At 38.9% G+C, this 22,382-nt stretch overlaps 1 protein-coding gene across 3 annotated transcripts in view; it reads left to right on the top strand.

Moving 5' to 3' along the window:
• LOC149225591 (uncharacterized) overlaps positions 1-21,874 on the top strand; it is a 96,660-nt gene extending 74,786 nt beyond the window's left edge. For all 3 annotated transcript variants that reach the window (XM_089377179.1, XM_089377178.1, XM_089377180.1), the window contains one exon: positions 21,262-21,874. In XM_089377179.1, coding sequence (XP_089233305.1) covers positions 21,262-21,324 — 63 coding nt within the window. In that variant the 3' untranslated portion in view covers positions 21,325-21,874. The remainder of the gene's footprint in view (positions 1-21,261) is intronic.
• The last annotated feature ends 508 nt before the right edge of the window (positions 21,875-22,382 follow it).

The following is a 22,382-nucleotide window of genomic DNA, read 5'->3' as shown; positions in this document are numbered from 1 at the left end:
AGCCAATAGAGTCATTGTCAATTTTGTCAGGCTAGGAGGTAACTCCTCAAATGAGAATCTGTTTATTCATTTGGGTTGTTCATAGTTATATACATGAGGGAGTGACTCTTGAGTTTCATCTCTCGATGACTCTTCATTTTCTCTTATTTATTATTTACACTATTTACAATTGTTCACCCAATCCCTATGATTAGGTGTCAACAAATTTATTAGACCCTTATTGGGCATTTGTATCATATAAAAGGAATTATTTGAGTAAAAAAGTTCATTTGTCACCTCCACACCAAGTCGACACTATCGTTATGAAGTCAGATTGGATTAGGGCTATTCGACCCAACATAAAGGCTATATATAGAGAGGCAACTCGACCTATTTGGATGTCTCACTCATCAAGTTCGATCTACAAGAGAAAGAAGTAGAAAAGAAGAGCAAAGTAGCTATAGAAGGAAGGAAGAAGTTGGGAAGATCTAAATCGAGTTCTTGGGCAATCTTTCTCTCACATGTGCGAAGTTTATGGGCTATGGCTGGGGCCGAAATTTTGAATCTACTGTAGGTCCGAAATTCTGTTGTTGGGGGCCGAAATTTTTGATTGAAGCTACAACTAGGAAGCTGACACTTGGAGACTTTGGTAGCGGTCATCTACAAGGAGGAAGGGTTGACTTGGTGATTGGAAGAGGTCTTTGTCTTTGACTGTGTTAAAAAGTGTAACGAGGTTTGGTTTTCATAATGACATGTGTAATTGGGATTTTATGTAATTGACGTAAAGAAGAAAATTAAAATTATTATTGTAATGCTTGTCTCATGGGTTTCATGAGCAAGGAATTTTATTTTTAGTGATGGCTCCCATTGTGAGCCTTTAGGCTTTTGTCATCAAGTCATAAAGTCTATTGTGTTAATGTTAAAGTTTGAAGACACATTTGGGCATGTTACATATTGTAAAAGGAAATTTATTTGTATCATAAACCCTCTAAGACCTTGTTACAAAGTCACCTTGAAGGTGGCCTAAAGATGTTTCCAGAAAGGCATGTCAGCCTAGGCACATGTTCAAGTCAACTTATTTTGGATGCACTGACTACTATAAATAGGCAGCTCGACCTTCATTTGGAGACACACAATTTCGGTCAATCAAGAAGCAAGAAAAAGTACGAGTAAGGTGAAGGAAGACAACCATATAACCAACATTAAGAAGGAAGGAAAGATCGAAGCATTTGGCACTGTTTTTGGGCTAGTAACCTCACACATGTGATTGAAAAGATAGGGTTTCTGCAGTGGTGTCATAACAGTTCAAGAGAAGGTTATCTAGAAGTCTCCAAATCAGTTCTATTGCTAGTCGAGTTCATCTAGACAAGTCTCCAAATATAGCGAAGAAAGGAAACACCTCCAAAATTTGTTCCTACTAACACGCGCATTTGCAGTAGTATGAATTGGAGATTTGTGGAAAGAGGCCAAAGTTTCAGGGTAGCCGAGAAGTGTAGTGAAGAAAGAGGTTTGACTTGCGTTGACTTGTGCAAGAAGGAGAAGCAGCGAAGAAGGATCTTGTGACTTGGTCTTGGAGAGGTCATTTTGTCAAGGGTCTAGGTCATGGTCTTGGTGTTCGTCAATTGAAGTTTCTATAAGAAGAAGAATTTGTTTGGGTTTTCCTCTCAAGTGGGAGAGGTTTTGGCCGTGGATGATAGCCTACATTGTGTGTCTTTTGTCTCTTTATGGTTTATGCATTCATAACTGTTTGATGAAGAAGAACACTATAATAACAGAAGTAAAAGAAGATCCTAATCTAAGAAGGAAAAAACATTCACAAGCAGTTATCTATCATAGAGAAATTTCCTAAGTGCTATGCCCTAGATTTCTCAACATGGTTTCAGAGCTAAGGTGACAAAGTTGAGGAAGGGCATCTTATCAAGGGAAACTCAAGGATCAAATCTCGAGGAAGGCATCAAAGCAAATCTAGAAGACCGTCGTGAAGTTGAGATCTACAAAAGAAGTATCAAAAAATCTAGATCAAAGAAGAAGTCTACACTAGAAAGAAGTCTTGGAATCATCAAGCCATCTCAAAAGACCTCAAAGACCCTTTTTCAAGTTGAAGAACTTATACATCAAGTTCCTTTCTAGAAAAGCAAGACCAAGAACGTTGTCGTCAAGATTCTAAGGCAATCTCTCTCTCGTTGAAGCAAGTTCCTTACCATTGAAGACATCATCAAGAAGTCATCATTGATCTTCATCAACAAAGACATCACCATCAAAAGATCCAAAGAGATCTCCCTCTCGTTGGGATCAAGAATCATTCTTGAAGAAAACTATCTTCATCAAGGAGAAGTTTTCTATCCTCTATATCATCATCAACATCAAAGAAACAACAAGAAGAAGGAGCATCCTATCAAGTAAGTATATATATGTCCACATTTGAATCTGTCAAAATGTCTTTTTGCAAGGAAAGCAACAAATTGGTTGGGGCTTCAAACTATCTTGCATAGAAGAAGAGGACAGATCTGAATCTCATTGAAAATTAGGTTATGGAACATGTCAAAGGATCTATCACCAAACCAACAAAGGAAGATGCTCAAACACTTGCAAAGTATATGAAAGGGGAAGTTAGGGCTCAAAGGATTCTCATAGAATACATCAAGCATCCCCTCATTCCATATATATCAAAACTCGAAACTTCGAAAGAAATCTATGACAAACTGGTAGAGTTGTATTCCATAAGCACTGTTGGAGAAGTCATCTCATTAAGGCAAGAACTCTACAAGCTAAAAATGTCAAGAGAAGAAGAAATAGCCTCATACTTTATGAGGATATCTGAAATCAGGGATCAACTTTAAGATCTAGGAGAAGTCATGTTTGATAGAGAAATGACTATAGTTGTACTAAATGCACTACCGGGGGCTAAAGGTTAAAGGCCGAATCTGATGTAGGATCAGGTGAGCAAAATCAAGCTTATGCTACAATGACAAGAAGAAAGGGAAAATTTGGAAAGTCTGGTTCTCAGAAAAAGAAGAAGAACATGGCTAAGATTCAATGCTATGGATGTCAAGAATATGGGCATTACAAAAGAGATTGTCCTAAGATCAAGAAGGACAATAAAAGAGGAAGAGAAGAAGCCCATATCACCGAGGAAGTAGAGGAAGCTGAAAAGAAGAAATCCAAGAAAGAGGAAGTAAAAGATCTCTATTATGATTGAGATAGTCTTCCTCTCCTTGCTTTTTTCAAATTCTGTTTTCAAGTCTTCCTGTTGTAAAGTATAAACCACTAGAAGCATGATAGGATGTATCATGTTAGGAAATGGCATTATAAGAAGCATTAGAAGCAAGAGCTCGTGACATCATGAAAGATGGTTGAAATTGAAGTCCATGACTGTCACCTATGGAAGGATATAGCTCTTGGAAACCTCATTAGTAACATAGGTGGTACTTATGGGAAAAGAAAGAAAGGGTCATCTAGTACAAGGCTCATCATACATTTGTCAAAAGGAAACATCTGTTGGATGAGGATACTCAAGATCCTCTATTGGAATCTTTGTCACAAGGTGCACTAATCAAAAGGAAGCAAGGGTTTCATCAAGAACTCCAACTTGTGGAATTCATGGGGTGATGGTATGATGACAGAAGAAGTAAAAGCAGATCAAGGGATTGAAGTTCTTTCTAAGATGACTTAAAAGAAAAATGAGGTATGTATGCTTGTATTCGATATTGAAGTGTCATGTCATATGGTTGCAGGTAATCATAGATAAATGTTCTATCTCGAGAAAATGATCACAAGAAAGGATCTCCTCCATTAAAAGGATGCATGAAGGTATGGGTCACACATTATCTTAGACGAAACCAACATAATATGTCCTCATATGAAATATGAGGTGGTTGGCAATGATTGGAGGAACTCTGATTAAAAGTTTTCGGGAAGAAAAATGTGTGAAGAAAGAAAGGAAGGAAGAGATCGTGGAATATGCAACCATGGAAAAGGCAATCAACATCCGAGGACTGAGAGATCCGACTAGGATATCTCCATGAAGGATATATAGACTCTGATGAAGTCTGAAAAAGAAAGGGACCCTTTTCAACAAATATCTTGGGAGATGTGTCAATGTGTATGCAGGATGGTGTTGCAAACTAGGAGATGTCATGATGAATGACCATCACAAAGGTAATTTTGATTTAGTGTTCATTTCTTATTTGTGAACAATATCTGGATGGGCTTATGTAGGGTTGTCGAGGGAAGAGTTATGGATGTCTTCCACCACTGTTGACCATGTAGCAGGAAGGAAGTTCCTTTAGGAAACATGGCATGAAGAAGGCAACATGACATGAAGGAAGGCCAAATATGGACTAATGGATCACTTTCCAATGAAAGAAAGGATGGCATGACTGACATAATTCATGAATGAAAGTGATGGATGGTCGATGCCCTATGAGGAAGTCGCAAAAAGATGAAGACTCCTAAATAAAGAAAAAGAAGTTCATAACATCGTGAGGAGGAGTTCTTCAAGCAGCTGGTTGTCCCATCATCTCCACCTGAGGAGCTGCTGTAGGTCCCTAATTAAGAGGGAGCTTGGAAACAAGTTTCTTACTTGGTAGAAACTTGGAAGAAAAATTCCTAAGCCAAGAGGGAGCTTAGGTACATTCCTTCATTGGAATAGGTATGTCCTCCCTAATTGAGAGGGAGAGATAGACACATCATTCTTGTCTTCACTTGGGAAGACAGAATGGAGGATTGGGTAAACATCTGGCATCCGATACTCTTTGAGGATGAGTTAGGGCATCCAAGATAAGAGTAGTCGTAGAGGACCGATATTCTTTGAGGACTGGGAATCCAAGATAAGAATAGTCTTGGTGGAACACACCCTGAGAACCCGGGTGGGGTATGTTCTGAGAGAGACAATGATGAGGGTATCTATACATCATTGGTCTTGCGAGCATTGAGCTCAAATCTTGTGGAGAGATAAAGTTGTTAGTCAAGGCCTTGATATGTGACAATGTTGGTTGATATGATGCTAAACAGATGGGTTACAAATCCAACTCTTCTTATGAGAATTCTTCAGATTGAGAATGACCAAGCACCATTATGAATACCTCCCTAGTTAAGAGGGAGTGTTGAAAAGTGTAACTAGGTTCGATCTTCATAATGACGTGTAATTGTGATTTTATCTAATTGATGTAAAGAAGAAAAATAAAATTAATATTGTAATGCTTGTCTCATGGGTTTCATGAGCAAGGAATTTTATTTTTAGTCATGGCTCCCATTGCGAGGCTTTAGGTTTTTATCATCAAGTCGTAAAGTCTATTGAGTCAATGTCAAAGTTTGACGACCCATTTGGGCATGTTACACATTGTAAAAGGAAATTTATTTGTGTCATAAACCCTCCAAGACCTTGTCACAAAGTCACCTTGAAGTCAGCCTAAAGATGTTTCCAGAAAGGCATGTTGGCCTAGGCACATGTTCAAGTCGGCTTATTTTGGATGCACTGACTACTATAAATAGGCAGCTTAGCCTTCATTTGGAGACACAATTTTGGTCAATCAAAAAGCAAGAAAAAATGCGAGTAAGGTGAAGGAAGACAACCATATAACTAGCATTAAGAAGGAAGGAAAGATTGAAGCATTTGGCACTGTTTTTGGGCTAGTAACCTCACACGTGTGGCTGAAAAGCTAGGGTTTCTGCAGTGGTGTCATAACAATTCAAGAGAAGGTTATCTAAAGGTCTCCAAATCAGTTCTATTGCTAGCCGAGTTCATCTAGAGAAGTCTCCAAATATAGTGAAGAAAGGAAACACCTCCAAACTTGTTCCTACTCACACGTGTGGAATTGCAGTAGTACAAACTGCAGATCTGTGGAAAGAGGCCGAAGTTTGAGGGTAGCCGAGAAGTGTAGTGAAGGAAGAAGGATGACTTGCGTTGACATGTGTAAGAAGGAGAAGCGACAAAGAAGGATCTTGTGACTTGGTCTTGGAGAAGTCATTTTGTCAAGGGTCTAGGTCATGGTCTTGGTGTTGTTCAATTGAAGTGTCTATAAAAAGAAGAATTCATTTGGGTTTTCCTCTCAAGCAGGAGAGGTTTTGGCCCTGACTGATAGCCTACATTGTGCGTCTCTTGTCTCTTTATGGTTTATGCATTGATAACTGTTTGATGAAGAAGAACACTATAATAACATAAGTAAAAGATCCTAATCTAAGAAGCAAAACGCATTCACAAGCAATTATCTATCTTAGAGAAATCTCCTAATTGCTCTGCCCTAGATTTCTCAACAGACCGAATTCTGGGTAGCAACAAGAAGGTCAAATTTTGGGCTTGTTTGACCTGGGTGCATTTCTGTGGTCTGTTTGACCTAATTTGACTTATGAATATCAAATTGTAACTTTAATGAACTGAATAATTTCTCCTAGAAAATATTGATGGGTTTTCTCTCGAGTTTGGATTTCCCAGGTGAAAAATTTGTGTTTCTTTTTGTGCTTGGCTGTCTCTTTACGATCCTACTGTCATTATTGGATTATTGTTCATATTTTCTATGTGTAATTGCCTAATGATGAATGTGACATAAGTGAATTTGTTTAAGAAATCATTGGAAAGTAATTATTAGATTAGAAGATCAGATTTCTCTTTGAAAAATCAACAGTTCATGATCTAGCTTCTGCAAATGAGACCTATGGTTTCCAATAGATATATTTTTTTATTTTTTAAATACACAAGAGACCTCTACATATATGTGAGCCTAGGAGTAAATTCTAAACCTGCATTTTGATAAGTACCAACTCAGCTTATTTGCAATTGCTTTAAGGGAGGAGTCATATCTTGCATGTTTAGGGGCAGAGTGGTGAAAAATGTGTAACTAGGTTTTGTCTTCATGAATATGAAATGTACTTTTGATTCTTGTAAATTGTAAAATGAAAGAAAATTATTATTATTATTTTTGGAGCATGGGTTTTATGCTCAAGATCTTTTAGTTTATAGGTCAAGCACCCCTTAAGTGCTTCTAGGGTTTGTCCTAGGTCACGAAGTCAAAAGAGTCATTGTCATAAGTTAAAGACCCCTTCAGGCACATTGTAACTTGTAAAAAAAATTACTTTAGTCCTTAAAAGCAGTGAAGACAATATCGCCGATGTTCGGAAATATCACGATATTTTAAGGGAGACGAGATATCGTCGAGGAAATATCGCGATATTTTGTCTCCCCAAAGATATCGCGATATTTCCGAAATATCGACGATATTTCGGGAAAATATTGCGGTATTACCCAACATATTGTCAGGCATGAAAAAAATTTGCTGTCGCGGCTAGAAAAGGCCAAAATCTTTTTTTTCCTCATTTTGTTTTCTGATTGTTGGAGAAGGAAGGGGAGAGCATTGTGCTCGCTATCAAGGAGGATTCGAGGGTTGAATAGCCATTATCGCCACCAACAACGAATATTTTGTTGATCAAAGATTGAAGAACAATGAGACAATCTTCATTTCTTCCATTAACATGTATGTTCTAATAAACCCCTATGTTAATGATTTTTTTGATAAATTTAGGGTTATTCTTGTTTGCCTATTTGCCCACAAACATTTTGCTTTTTTTTATTTTTTTTATTTTCCCATTTGCTATGATTTTCATGCCCATGAGCAAATGCGAGGGTTTTCTCCATATTTGGATAGCAATCTCCATTTTTTTTTTTAACTTTCAAATGCACCCTCTTATTGTCATTTATGATTTTTCATTGAATTCACATTGAAAATAATGTAGCAAAAAATTATTTTGTAAAATGAGGTGGTTATTACTTATTAATTCCATTTTTTTTTTTGTGCCCTAGGTTTGAGTTAGCTCACTACAAAATTCAAATGTGCCAAAATCCTTGGACCCATTTTGGGAGTATGGGGAGCTTGATCGTGGGACAAATCGGGCATATCTATCATGCAAATTGTGTGGGACTAGGATGACAAGAGGTGTTACGCGATCGAAATACCATTTGGCTAGATTCACTGAACATGATGTTGGGATTTGTACAGTTTCTAGCCCAGAGCTTTATACAAAAAGCTCTTGAAGCAATTGATGAAAAAGATAGAAAGAAGTGTTAAACTCACATGGACTGCAACGAAAGATATGAAAGATAAATCATGTGATTGCATTTTTTTATTAACATAAGATACACATTTATAGTACAATAGGTGACTCTTGGGTTTCAGATCCCAAGGTCTCTTGGACTGCTTTTGTCCATTCGAATTCCACACTAACCCTTTAGGATTAGGTGTCCAACATTCCCCCCCTTAATCCGAAGGGTTATGTATGAGTCCAAGAAGAGAGCTGTAATACAACATGTGCAAAAAATGCATGGCAGCACTAGGCTGAATGTGCTCTATGAAATGTTGGTAAAAAAGGGCGATGGTTTAGGGATGACCACCAACACTGGAACGCTTAGTGCAGTTCCCGGAACTCTTCCAAAACTGGCAAGAAACTGAAGTTTTCTGCTAGAGGAAGTGATCCTATTGTTTTAAAGAGGGAAACCTTCAACCATAAAAGGGAGGTCTCAACCCGCATAAAAGGTAAAACTTCAACCTGAAAAGGGAAGTCTCAACCTGTGATGGTTTAAGGATAACCAAAAACTCTGGAATGCTTAATGCAATTCCTGGAACTCTTCCAAAGCTGGCAAGAAGCTGGAGTCTTCTGCTAGAGGAAGTGTTCTCAATCTGTGTTCACGGGCATCTTTGTCTCTGGCTGCAACTCTGAAACTGGTGTGGCAGGTTGTGGCTCAGGCTCGCTTGATGTGGCTTTGAAGCTTGTAGATGACCATCATTTCCCCCCCTGTCAGGTACAAGGTGAGAAGATGGAGAAAACTCAACTGCAAGACTGTTCAATACTCTGGAACAAGTTCTGACATGTGTTTGGAATATCTTCTTGGCTGTTGATGCCCATTGCCAAGAAGCGATCCATCCAAGATGAATCTTTGTTCTTGCAGGACGTTTATTTCTGAAGCATCTGTGTGAAGAATGGCTAGTTTTATGACAGTTCTCACATGGATGAAGATCAAAACAATGATCTTTCAGATGGCCAACTCGGTCACAGTGTTGGCATTTCACGATATGTTGTTGTTGTTGTTGTTGTTGCTGTGGAAGAGGGGCAGAATCTGGAACAGCTGAAGCTGAACTCTCATGAGGAGCAGGTGAACTGTCATAAATGAATCCAGCACTCTGAAACTGAATGGGCTTTGAGTAGTCTGGAATATGAAAGGACAAGTCCTTGTCATATCCAAGACCAGTTCTGTGCTTGTTGTGGACAAGCTGTTCCCAAGGTCTGATGATGGGCTTGGGAAGTGCAGACTGAACCTCTGCATCTGCATGTAACTTTGCTGCTTTATCTGAATGAACTGTAACATTATTGACTTGCTGTTTATGGGAGTCTGCTTCATTGTTCTGAACAGAAACAGGTTCAGAATGATGACTCCACTGGTGTAATTCTTCCTGCTGTAGCTTTGTTTCAAGCTGCAAAAACTCAATATTCTCATGTGCAGTTTGCAGAGAGGTTTGGATGTCAAAGAGAGTTTCTTTGTTAACTTTGACCATCTCATCAACAGTGGAATGAATTAGGATATTCAATAACTTTAATGCATCTTCAAGTCTGGCCATTTTTCTTCAATGTCACTTAAAAAACACAACTGAGGCAACAACAACAGAAAAATAATATTGTACTCTTACTACAAGATATTGTAAGGGCTTATCAAGTGGCAACAATGTCGCGAAAATGGTTGATGGAGCAGGACCTGAGTAAGCTGGATGTTACCAAGTTAAACTACAATAAACATTTCTCGTCAAGCTACAATAAACATTGGTACAATTGGGCACATGGTAAATCAACAGTCCACAGTTCGTTTCAAGAATGAACCAATGCAAAAAATATATAAATGTGAAGATGAGCGCTGTCCTCAACTTCAAACTTCAGAGCATCTAGCTGCTATGGAAATCATGCAAAATCTCTACAAGAAACTGCTCCAAAATCTCTACAAGAAACTGCAAAAAAATGACTTCAAAAAATGTCTTCAAAAATGCTTCAAATTCACTTCACAGTGCTGATCACTTCTCCACGAATCACTTCACTCAGAGGTTGTTTCAAATTGTTCCATGGACAACACCAAATCTGCTTCCTCAAAAATTTCAACCAATATCGATCAATTCAAGCACAGAACTACCAAATATAATGCCGGTCGATATATATATATGCAGCGTTCAATCCTTCAAAACGTTACATATGCTGGTCGATATATATATATGCAGCATTCAATATGCTGGTCGATATATATATATATATGCTGCGTTCAATATGCTGGTCGATATATATATGCAGCGTTCAATATGCTTCAAAACGTTCAAGCGCTGAGCGGAGAGGGCATCCAATTGTCTTCTGTGTATCTTTACCTGTCACATCTGTGAAATACGTAGAGGCTTCGGAGAACAGGGCCCGTAAGCAGCCTTATATATAAATGTCTGCAAATAATACGACTTTCTCTCTTTGATTTCTTCATCTGCTCTCGGTTTTAACTCCACATTTAACGAGAGGCAAAACTGATTCAAACTATTTAACAATATAGTTAACCAAGAAGCTGCACATGTGCATGCTTACAGAGTCAATAAGTGAACTTTCGTAGAGAAAATTGAACCTCGAAAGATAGCTCAATAACTAAATCAATCGACTTTAGTGTGGCCCCTTCGCTTTTAATACAAAGACAAAATAAAAGTCTGATTCCACACTGTAGGCTGAAACCCAAAGCATACAATGTATTTACAGAGCATATCATATATGCATTTCTATATCTGTGCGCGGTCCAATATTAAACGTAAACAAAAACCAGCCCCAAAAACCTACGCTGAAAGCCCATAATAATGAAATTAATAAATTATCCCAAAAAAATATGTTAGTGCCCCGTCAGCAAAAACGATGCTCTCTCACTACCAACGACGCAGAGTGGGGTAACCACGGACTTGCCAATCTACAGAACCGCCCAGAAACCAGCAGCGCTGAACAGTAGGGCCACGGCAAGGGGAGCCAGAGAGAGAATCAGCTACCAGCTACCATACCATACATAAATCCGTATAGCATGCGCTGCCTCCAGCGAAGCACCACTTTTGAGATGGAATTGGGTGAACTCAAGAAAACAATGGCGTTTTCAAACAGTAAATGAAAGGCCTATAGAAAGCTTCGGTGCCTCCGTTGAAATAGAAGCTGCTTTAGAGTTTAGCTTCTCTGAGTCTTCTGCTCCCATTGAAACAATAGACAAATCTATTCAAGGTCACATATTTCTGGAGAATGCGTGGGTGAAAACCACCATTAGAATTATTCGGCGATGGTTCAGAACCCAACCATCGTTAAACCTTCGATGGTCTCATGGAAAACAGAGAAATTTCTAGAACTTTGAATAGAACTTTGCTAGATCTGAAAACGCAAATTTCAACCCAAACTACGCTTTCATTTTATTCTCTGCGGCATGCAAAACTGGAAACGCAAACACCTTTGATACTTAAAGCGAGATTTACACAGCAATTAAGGAGTGAACGTTCATAAAAAAATGCGCAGCCCAGGACTTTATTCAGGGATGACAAGTCTTTATACGAGTGACTAACCGACTTGAATTGTGGGAGTGTAGAACAGCGTGCCACAATTGTAAGCAAGAAGAAATTCAGTGGACGGCGTAGACGTGGATCATCTGGTCGAGATGCTGAAGAGGAAAATCAAAATACAGAGGCACAGCAACGGTTACGCCAACTTTTGCAGATCAGTAACTGCCGGTACTGAGTGTTTCTGAGAGTAACGTGCTGCAGGTCGGCATCAATTCTCCTGCAGCGAATTCAGGTATGCGCAGAGCATGTCAGACAGAGCAGTGCAGGACCAACGTTTAGGCACCAGTTTAATTTTGGAATATGAACAGATGCGTTGGCAGTGCTCAGGGCAGAGGAGCGCAGTCTCAGGACAGTGCGCAGTCTAAGGACAGAGGCAGAAACGCTCAGGTATGAGCAGCTCAGACACAGAATTATGGGCAGAGGATGCACATAACAGGCCACAGAAAAACAAGCGGCTCTGATACCATGTTAAACTCACATGGACTGCAACGAAAGATATGAAAGATAAATCATGTGATTGCATTTTTTTATTAACATAAGATACACATTTATAGTACAATAGGTGACTCTTGGGTTTCAGATCCCAAGGTCTCTTGGACTGCTTTTGTCCATTCGAATTCCACACTAACCCTTTAGGATTAGGTGTCCAACAAGAAGGAAGAGGCAGAAAGAAACAAGGTTGAACGTGCAGGTAGATCTTTCGGGATATCTTCTTCTGATTTTGACGTTGAGGGTAGTGGGAGGTGCTCCACAACATCACCTGCTACTGCTAGTGCGAGGTCATTAGTGTTTGTTCCACGAACAGGACATGGAGCACAACTTGGCATAAAATCAATTGTTAAAAAAAGGAGAAGCAAGAAGCAGATAGAGTCATGGGGAGGTGTCTTTTATGGAGCAACTTACCTCTCAGCATCACCAAAACCAATCCATTTTGACAACCAATGTGTGATGTTATTGCTGTTGTGGGCCCAGGGTACAAAAGTGCTACATATGAGGAGTTGCGGGGGCCAATTGTTCAAGTAGAAAAGCAAGACATCAACTCTAGATTGGCGGAGTTGAAACAAACATGGGAAGCTTCTGGATGCACAATGATGTTTGATGGTTGGACAGATAGGAAGGGTAGGACCCTTCTAAATTTCTTGGTACATTGTCCTAAAGGTACCATGTTTATTAAATCAGTGGATGCATCAGCACATATCAAAGATGTAGCGACGACATGTGAATTGTTAGATGGGTTCATTCAGGGGATTGGTGTGCAGAATGTGGTGCAAGTCATAACAGACAATGCAACTAATTATGTGTCTGTCGACAAGATGCTTATGGAGAGGCATCACACATTGTTGTGGACTCCGTGTGCAGAGCATTGTATCGATTTGCTGCTTGAGGATATGGAGAGACTCTCCTTCATCAAGGAGGTGGTTGATATGGCTAGGAGCATCCCCAAGTTTATTTATAACCACGCTTTTGTTCTTAGCTTCATGAGGAGGTTCACTAGAAACAAGGAGTTGTGGCGTCCTCCAATCACACATTTTGTCACAAACTTTATTACTTTTCAGTCTTTGCTTCGCGGTCAATTCGAGTTGAAGCAAATGCTTGTTTTTGATGAGTGGCGTAATTAGAGATACAACAAGAGAGAGGATGGGAGAGCCATTGCAAAAATGGTGTATTCTGACACGTTTTGGCAGGGAGTAGAAGAAGCATGCTCAGTTAGTGAACCTATAGTAAAGGTTCTGAGATTGGTAGATGGGGAGAACCCTGCAATGACTTATTTGTATGAGGCCATGGATAGGGCCAAGGAGGCCATTCGTTCTTATTATGCAGACAAGGGTTCTGCTGGCCTTGATAGGCATATGATGTTATGGGATGTGATTGATAGTTCGTGGACAGGGATGCTTTATCAACCCATTCATGCAACAACACTCTTCCTTAACCCCGCATTTTCATACAAATGCGGCTTTGATTTTGATGGCGAGGTGATGGAAGGGCCCCATTCCTGTATTCATAGGATGGTACTTGATCTTGAGCTTCGTAGCAAAATCAATCGCGAGATATAGTTTTAGCGGGATTGTGTTCGCCTATTTGGCTTTGATGATGCTATTAGGGAAAGGACCCTTTTCATGCCACATAAGTGACAAGTCATCACTCATTAGAAATTAGAACTTTCAATTTAAAATTTCCTTACTTATAATTCTAGATTTTTAAAATCCAATTATGTAACTTTTATTTGAAAGTTTAATTATGTTTTAAGTTTTTGAATTTTTTATTTCTTTATTTTGTTGTAGATATTTGGTGGGGAAGCTATGGTGCAAGGGCACCAAATTTGCAGAAATTGGCCATAAGAATCTTGAGTCAAACATGTAGCTCTTTAGGGTGTGACCACAATTGGATCGTATTTGAAAAAATACACACAAAAAAGCACAACAGGTATAACTTTGAGCTCCAGCCTTCAGTTGCGCAATTACACTTATTGTAATTTAAAATTTTTAATTTATGACCTTCAGGTGTCAAGAGTCAAGAGTCAAGACTCATTAGTTTTTTTGACACTCTTACAGGGAGTTTGCACACCTCAATGATTTAGTGTATGTGCATTACAATATCTGAGTTCGAGTGAAGCAAATAGAAGCACCAGTGGATCCAGATGCCATTTCCTTAGACAATATTGATGTATTGTCTCAGTGGAGGGTGGAGTCTGAGGAGCCCATCTTGGAGGAGTCATGTTCATGGTTAGAGCCAGATGATCCATTAGAACAGGGGCAGCAAGAGGAGGACTCGGAGGAGGAGCAACACGAGGAGGAGGAGGAGGAGGGGGAGGACACTGTGGGAGCATCAACATCAACACCATCTGCTATAGATATAGGAGAGCACAACTCCATACCTAGCACTCATTATTTGACATTAGGTGTAGAGGCAGGGCCAGGGCCTTCTACTACTAGGGGCAGGGTTGACAAACAACCCATCATGTTTTCCCGTAAAAGGGGGAGTGGGCAGCGATTAGGGAAATGACTCTCTTCATGCCACGTAAGTGACAAGTCATCACTCATTAGAAATTAGAATTTTCAATTTAGAATTTCCTTACATATAATTCTAGATTTTTAAAATCCAATTATGTAACTTTTATTTGAAAGTTTAATTATGTTTTAAGTTTTTGAATTTTTATTTCTTTATTTTGTTGGTAGATATTTGGTGGGGAAGCTATGGTGCAAGGGCACCAAATTTGTAGAAATTGGCCATAAGAATCTTGAGTCAAACATGTAGCTCTTTAGGGTGTGAGCACAATTGGATTGTATTTGAGAAAATACACGCAAAAAAGCACAACAGGTATAACCTTTAGCTCCAGCCTTCAGTTGAGAAATTACACTTATTGTAATTTTTAATTTTTAATTTATGACCTTCAAGTGTCAAGAGTCAAGAGTCAAGACTCGTTGGTTTTTTTGACACTCTTACAGGTTGGAGTTTGCACATCTCAATGATTTAGTGTATGTGCATTACAATATTTGAGTTCAAGTGAAGCAAATAGAAGCACCAATGGATCCAGATGCTATTTCCTTAGACAATATTGATGTATTGTCTCAGTGGAGGGCGGAGTTTGAGGAGCCCTTCTTGGAGGAGTCACCTTCATGGTTAGAGCTAGATGATCCATTAGAACAGGGGCAGCAAGAGGAGGAGGACTCAGAGGAGGAGCAACACAAGAAGGAGGGGGAGGACACTGTGGGAGCATCAACATCAACACCATCTGCTATAGATATAGGAGAGCACAGCTCTATACCTAGCACTCATTATTTGACATTAGGTGTAGAGGCAGGGCCAGGGCCTTCTACTACTAGGGGCAGGCCTGGCAAACAATTCATCATGTTTTCCCATAAAAGGGGGAGAGGGCAGTGATTTTAGATAGATAACCGCTAGTTTTATTTGTTTTGCTACATATAACTCATGATGATGAGATACTTTTATATATTTGATGTTATTTTGTATTAGTTCTCTACATTTGAGTCCTTGATTGGACAATTATCAGGGCTCAGCAGGATTTGGTATCGCCTTTGATGTATCATTTCTATTTGACATCATATATATCAGTGCTTTCTTCATATTTAGGTGCCAATGTGTTTATTTCATGTTATTATTGCTTTATATGTTTAAAAATCTGAAAAAAATGAATATATTATGCATTTTTTATGCTTGCCGATATTTGCTGATATTTTGCCGATATTTTTGCCAATATTGCCAATAAGATGTTTTCTGGACCCTTGTCGATATTTTGCCGATACCGATATTATCAACACTGCTTAAAAGTGTCAAAATACCCTCCAAGATCAAGTCGGCTCGGTAGATGGCAAGCTGGCCTAATTTGAGGAGCTACATCCACCTTTGAGGAGCTTTTATAAAGGAGGAAACTCGACCTCCTTGTAGCACATTCATCTCTCACTCATTTAAGCGAAGGAAGGGTAGGGTTTTTGCAGCAAATCTAGGGTTTTCCTCTACAAGTTCCATCTTGAAGAAGAGAAGGCAAGAAGGTCAAGCGAAGGTCACAAGAAGCCATCCACAAGCTCCAGAAGTTGGAGAAAGCCAAGCGAAGGTCTAAGGAAGTTCAGGGAGGCTAAAGGATGCTCACACGTGTGGCGACAACAACTACAGAAGGGCTGAAAATTTCAGGTCAGCAGTGGAGGCTGAAATTTTGCAGCTGGAGGTCAAAGTTTTGCTACTGGAAGAGATTTGATTGGGTTTGACTTGGACAAGGAAAGCACATCATCCAGAAAGGTTGGAATTGGTCTTGGAGGGTATTGGTCTTGGTCTAAAGGTCTTGGAATTCATCAATTGAAGAATCTCAAGGAAGAGAAGAGATTTGCGGGTTTTCCTCTCAAGTGGAGAAGTTTTGGTCTTTGCTTGCAACCTATATTTTGTGTTCTTGTTCTTATTTTTGGTAGCTGTTTGATGTTACACAAAGCTAATAATAATAAGTGAAGCTAACAAGTAAGATAAGTAAAAAGACATCACAAGTAGTTATCAAAGAAAGAGAAATCACTTTAATCATTGCCCTTTAGATTTCTCAACATGGTATCAGAGCTAAGGTTGGCTAAGGGCATTATGAAGATCTCTACTACATTGAAGAAGTTTCTCAAGAAGTGTTCAAAGGTAGCAAGCCATCTCAAGAAAGGTATCAAGGAAGCATGTAATCTTCTATTTACTCGAAGACAAAGGATGAAGGACTCTTCTCAACACTCACTGACACATTTCAAGATGAGAACATTTGGGTGATCGATAGTGGTGCATCAAGACACATGACTGGTCATCACAAGCAACTAAAGACATTGTCAAAAGGAAAATATTCTTACTTCGTAGAACTTGGAGATAATAAGAGCTACCCCGTAAGAGGAATTGGATCAACCTCGATAGAACTGGAGAATGGAGGCAATATTCATCTCAACAACATCCTATTTGTTCCAGGTTTTCATAAGAATTTACTCTCCATTTCAAGTCTAGAAGATAAAGGTGATAGAGTGGCTTTCATTGATGGAAAAGTTGTAGTATGGAGTAAAAACTCAAGCATAGAAAATGCTAGAGTGATTGGCATTCATGAAGGAAGACTTTACAGGTTGATATCTCCTCTTGCTCAAGCCCTGGTTCACATTGAAATCAGCCCATGTGAGCTTTGGCATAGAAGATTTGGTCATCTCCATTTCAAAATCCTTCCAACTCTAAGTTCAATAATAGATGGAATTCCCGAACTAAAAGATCACAAAGGAGTATGCAAAGGATGTGCATTGGGTAAGAACACCAAGAGACCATTTGGAAGTAGTGCTTCACGGTCAAAAGAAATCTTGGATCTTATTCATTCCGATGTTTGTGGTCCTATGACTCCTCAATCACTTGGAGGTCATCTATATTATGTCACATTTATAGATGATCATTCAAGGAAGACTTGGGTTTACTTAATGAAATCCAAGGATGAAGTATTTACAAAATTTCAAGAATTCAAAGCTGAAGTAGAGAACCTTACAGAAAGAAGAATCAAGATATTAAGATCTGATAATGGAGGAGAATATACATCCAAGGAAATCATAGCTTTCTGTAAGGAGTCTGGGATTAAGAGGGAGTTGATAGTCCCATATAATCCCGAACAAAATGGAGCTGCAGAACGACAAAACCAATCCATTGAAGAAAGTGTAAAAGCAATGTTACATGATCATGAATTACCGAAATTTTGGTGGAGTGAAGCTACAAAGACAACCCCGCGACCACCTGGGCAGGGAAGCTGACGTCCAGGAGGCTGTGGGGCCTGACAAAGACAACCCTGTGATCCCCTGGGCAGGTAGGCTGACGTCCAGGAGGCTGTGGGGCTTGGCCCCTGGGCGGGTGGGGAGTTGAGCAGTTGTATACATACAAAATCAAAGTCCCCACAAGTCACTAAATAACAAAACCCCTGAAGAAGTATTCACTGGGAAGAAACCTACCATAGATCATCTCCGAATTTTCGGTTGTCCTGTCTATATTCATATACCTAAGGACAAAAGAGAGAAGCTGGATCCATTAGACATGAAGGAAACATTTGTTGGATATAGTAACTCTAAAGCCTATAGGATCTACAAAAAGGAAGGACATCGAATAGAAGTTAGTCGAGATGTGATATATTACGAAAGTATTACATTCAAGAAATCAAAGGATCTCCCTATGGACTCTGATGATGAACTTCTTCCAGTATTTAAAGAAGAATTTAGGGAAGAAAAAGAATCAAATCATGAAGATGAAGGTCCTAGTGAACCTATACAACTTGTGGTTATCCCTGAAACTAGAAAGAGACCTAACTGGTTGAAGTCTACACTACTTGATGCAGAAGGTCATGGAGCAACTCAAGGCACATTCAGGGAGAGCAAGAAGCCCAAACGATACTCTGGGTATGCAACCTACATGACAAAACTAATAGAAGCAGAGCCATCCACTTTCGAAGAAGCTGCCAATCACCAAGAATGGAAGGATGCCATGAATGAATAATATCAATATATAATGAAGAATGGAGTTTGGGAGATCGTACCTAGGCCTGAAGACAAATTTGTGGTAACTTCCAAATGGATCTACAAGATCAAACATGCAGCAGATGGAAGTATTGATAAATATAAGGCAAGATTTCAACAAGAAGGCATCGACTATGAAGAGACATTTGCTCCGACAACAAGGTATACAACTATACGTTCATTGGTCTCTTTGGCAGCATCGATGGGATGGAGCATCCACCAAATGGATGTCAAGATTGCATTCCTGAATGGCACAATTGATGAGGAAGTCTATATAGAACAACCCTTGGGATTTGAAGTTAAAGATAGAAAGGCATGTGTGTAGATTGAAGAAGGCATTATATGGCCTCAAGCAAGCACCAAGGGCATGGTATGCTAGGATGGATGCATACCTTCAGAGATTAGGCTTCACAAAGAGTTTTGCTGATCCAAACCTTTATATTAAGGTGGTGAAGGGAGAGCCGATAATCATTCTTTTGTATGTGGATGACCTTCTCTTGACAGGTGTGGAAGGTCAAATTGAAGAATGTAAGAAGCAACTAGCAGCAAAATTTGACATGAAGGATCTAGGGCTAATGCACTACTATTTGGGACTAGAAGTCTGGCAAGGACCTGATGAGATCTATCTAGGTCAAGGAAAGTATGTGATCAAGATGTTGAAGAAGTTTGACATGATGGATTGTAAACCAATGACAACCCCAATGATCACAAATTTGAAAATACTAAGGAGTTCTAAATCAAGCCCTGTGGATCCTTCCAAGTATAGACAATTGATTGGCTCCCTGATGTACTTGGTGAATACTTGACTAGACATATGCTTTGCAGTAAATGTTCTCAGTCAATTCCAAGTGGAGCCGAAGCATGATCATTGGATAGCAGCAAAACATATTTTGAGATATCTGCAAGGAACCATCCACTATTGCCTGAAATACGATAGGAGGAATGATGTCCACTTGATTGGATATACAAATTTTGACTGGGGAGGTAGTGAGCAAGATGGAAGGAGCACTACAGGAGGATGTTTCAGTTTGGGATCCTCCATGATCTCATGGATGAGCAAAAAGCAAGATACAGTTGCTTTGAGTAGTGCTGAGGCAGAGTATATTGTAGCTTGTGAAGTAAGCAAAGAAGCGTTTTGGTTGAGGAAGCTGCTATCTTACCTATTTGAAGGATCTATGGACCCTACAATGATACATTGTGGTAACACCAATTGTATTCGTGGAAAGACGAAGGATATCAACAACAAGTATCACTACATTCGGAAGCTAGCACAAGATGGTGTATTGCAGCTACAATATATCTCCACCGATTAGCAGGTAGCTGACATATTGACAAAATCTCTTCCTAATAAGAACCTTGTGTATTTGAGAAACAAGCTTGGTTTGATTGATGTATTCTCCTTGTTGAGAGGGAGAGATAGGCACATTATTCTTGTCTTCACTTGGGAAGACAAAATGGAGGATTGGGTAAGCATCTGGCATTCGATACTCTTTGAGGATGTAGTAGGGCATCCAAGATAAGAGTAGTTGTGGACCAATATTCTTTGAGGACTAGCTATCCAAGATAAGAATAGTCCAAGGAAGGTCATACTTTGTGAACACCTGGGTAGGGTATGTACCTTGAGAGACAATGATGATGTTGTCTATAAATCATTGGTCTCGCTAGCATTGTGCTCTGATCTTGTTAATAGATAGAGCTATTAGCCAAGGCCTTGCTACATGACAATGCTGGTTGTTATGAGTGCTAAATAGATGGGTTACCAATTAGAGCTGGAACTGGGATCAAAGTTGAATATCTCTATCAAACATTACATTACATGCGGCAGATTCAGTTATGAAATTGTAGGCTGTCCCAGTTAATTATAATTTATCTGAATAATGCTGATGGGGAACCTCAGAAGTGTAGTTCATAATATTTTATGCTTTAAGATTCTGTCCCTTTCTTCTGTGAAATATTAGAGTAAGTTGTATGGAAGTGGATATGGATTCACTTGATTTTTTGAGAAGTCAGTATCCGGATACATGAAATCACATATATAAAAAATCTAATTATTAAAGAAACTCGAATCCGAACTGTAGAAAATTCATGTGTAAATATATTTGGTTCCAAATTGCTCCCACAATTTCTGAAATGCAGTGTGTTATTAGAAGCTTAAGATGTGTGCCTTTTAGCATGTGAAAGGGCTTTTTTTTGTAGGCAAATGTTAGGCTTATAGGGCCGTTCACTGTCTTTTTCTTTTTATTCTTTCAATGTATTTTAGCAAAAATGTTTTTATTTGGAGGATGTTCCATCTTGACATTTTCAACAAGCTAAATACAGATCTCCATTTGATCCTCCAGTGCTTCAAAATATGAAACATATCCCAATCCTCCATAGGTGGATCTGGTAACACAGATATTAAAATCTGCATATGATTTTGCGATATTTTGCAGTCTTTTTTCTCAATTTATGTGATTTCTTCTTTTCGGATATGTATTAGAGTAAAAATTAGTTCGCCAATTCTTTTCATATCATTTTAAAATTGTAGATGAATAAGATAGTACGTGATCTTTTTATATTGTCTTTTGGAGGTGTTGCGTTTGAACATACAGAGTGTTGGTGTTTCTTTGAATCTTCGAATATTGTATTATACCATATCAAAATTGCAGTGAAACCAGCCTGACAAGTTTGATTTCTTTCTTCAGCGAGAGCGAAGGCACCAAGAACGTGAAGCTGCAATGCGACGTGGCACAATTCAAGGAGAGTAGCAGCCCTGAACTGATTGTGTGGTATACCAAATTCATGATTTTTGAATGGCTTGGGATTAATGGCTTTTATCTATTTACTTCAAGCATCGGAATTTCAGGTAGCAAGAGCAAGCCGTGTTATGATTGGGTCAACAAGTTTCTGTCTCTGACGTTTCTTGTATAGAGTCACAACATATATTCTCGTCGAGGAAGGGTAGGTGGTAATACCTTTATAATATGAAACTTTACAAATTGCACCAGAAACTTTTCTAGCTGTCTCGGTTTCCTATGTTGTTTCCATCCAATCTGATTTAAGCAGGTCAACTGATTACAAACAATGCTTGACATAAATTATACAAAATAAAGGCTGTGTTTTTCGCTGCTTATCTGTTGAATAGTAACTTGGATGTATGTTGCTCTTGATCTATAACTGATTCTCCCCTTTGGTTTTCTATAGCATACCATTGCTGCCAGTAAAACTAGTGCTGGCATTTATGTCTGTACATGAATTTTGTTATTTTTGTTATTTTCAAAGATACAAGATAATATCTACTTTTTCAGTACATTAAGACGTTGGGTCTCTTTAAAAATGAATTTTGCAAATGATACATAAGCAAGACATTATTTTCGTCTATTGCATATTCTCCCAAAGCTGAGTGGGAATGGAATTCATTACTTTGAGAATTGCACAACATACTTATTTTGTAGAGTTGATCTAGTAAATATTCTTTTTTCAATAAATTAAACTGGTAATTATACCAGAAATCACGAAGAGTTATTATCATAATTTTGTTATATTTGTATCTCTGTCTATAGGAGAATTTGATGGTCACCTATGCTCCCAGGTGTGCTGACAACGTTAGTCTTAGTGTTTCCTTTCAACTTGTATAGGATTCCAAAGGCAGGAGTTCTACTCACAGACTACATCTCCTATCAAGACTATACCTATACGTACTATATTTTTTGGAGGCGGAGAGTGAGCACCATTATCTTTTCATGTCTAGTCTATTATAAAGATTTGGAACAGATTTAACTGCTTATTTAAGATCCTACGTTTCCTTGTACACTGTTTAGTTAGG

The sequence above is a fragment of the Pinus tabuliformis genome, chromosome J, assembly GCF_031772625.1.
Source record: "Pinus tabuliformis cultivar Carrire ecotype Pingquan chromosome J, CPIR1, whole genome shotgun sequence".
NCBI lineage: Eukaryota > Viridiplantae > Streptophyta > Pinopsida > Pinales > Pinaceae > Pinus > Pinus tabuliformis.
Note: the sequence above shows the minus strand (reverse complement) of the source record. Positions and strands in the feature narration are given on the sequence as shown.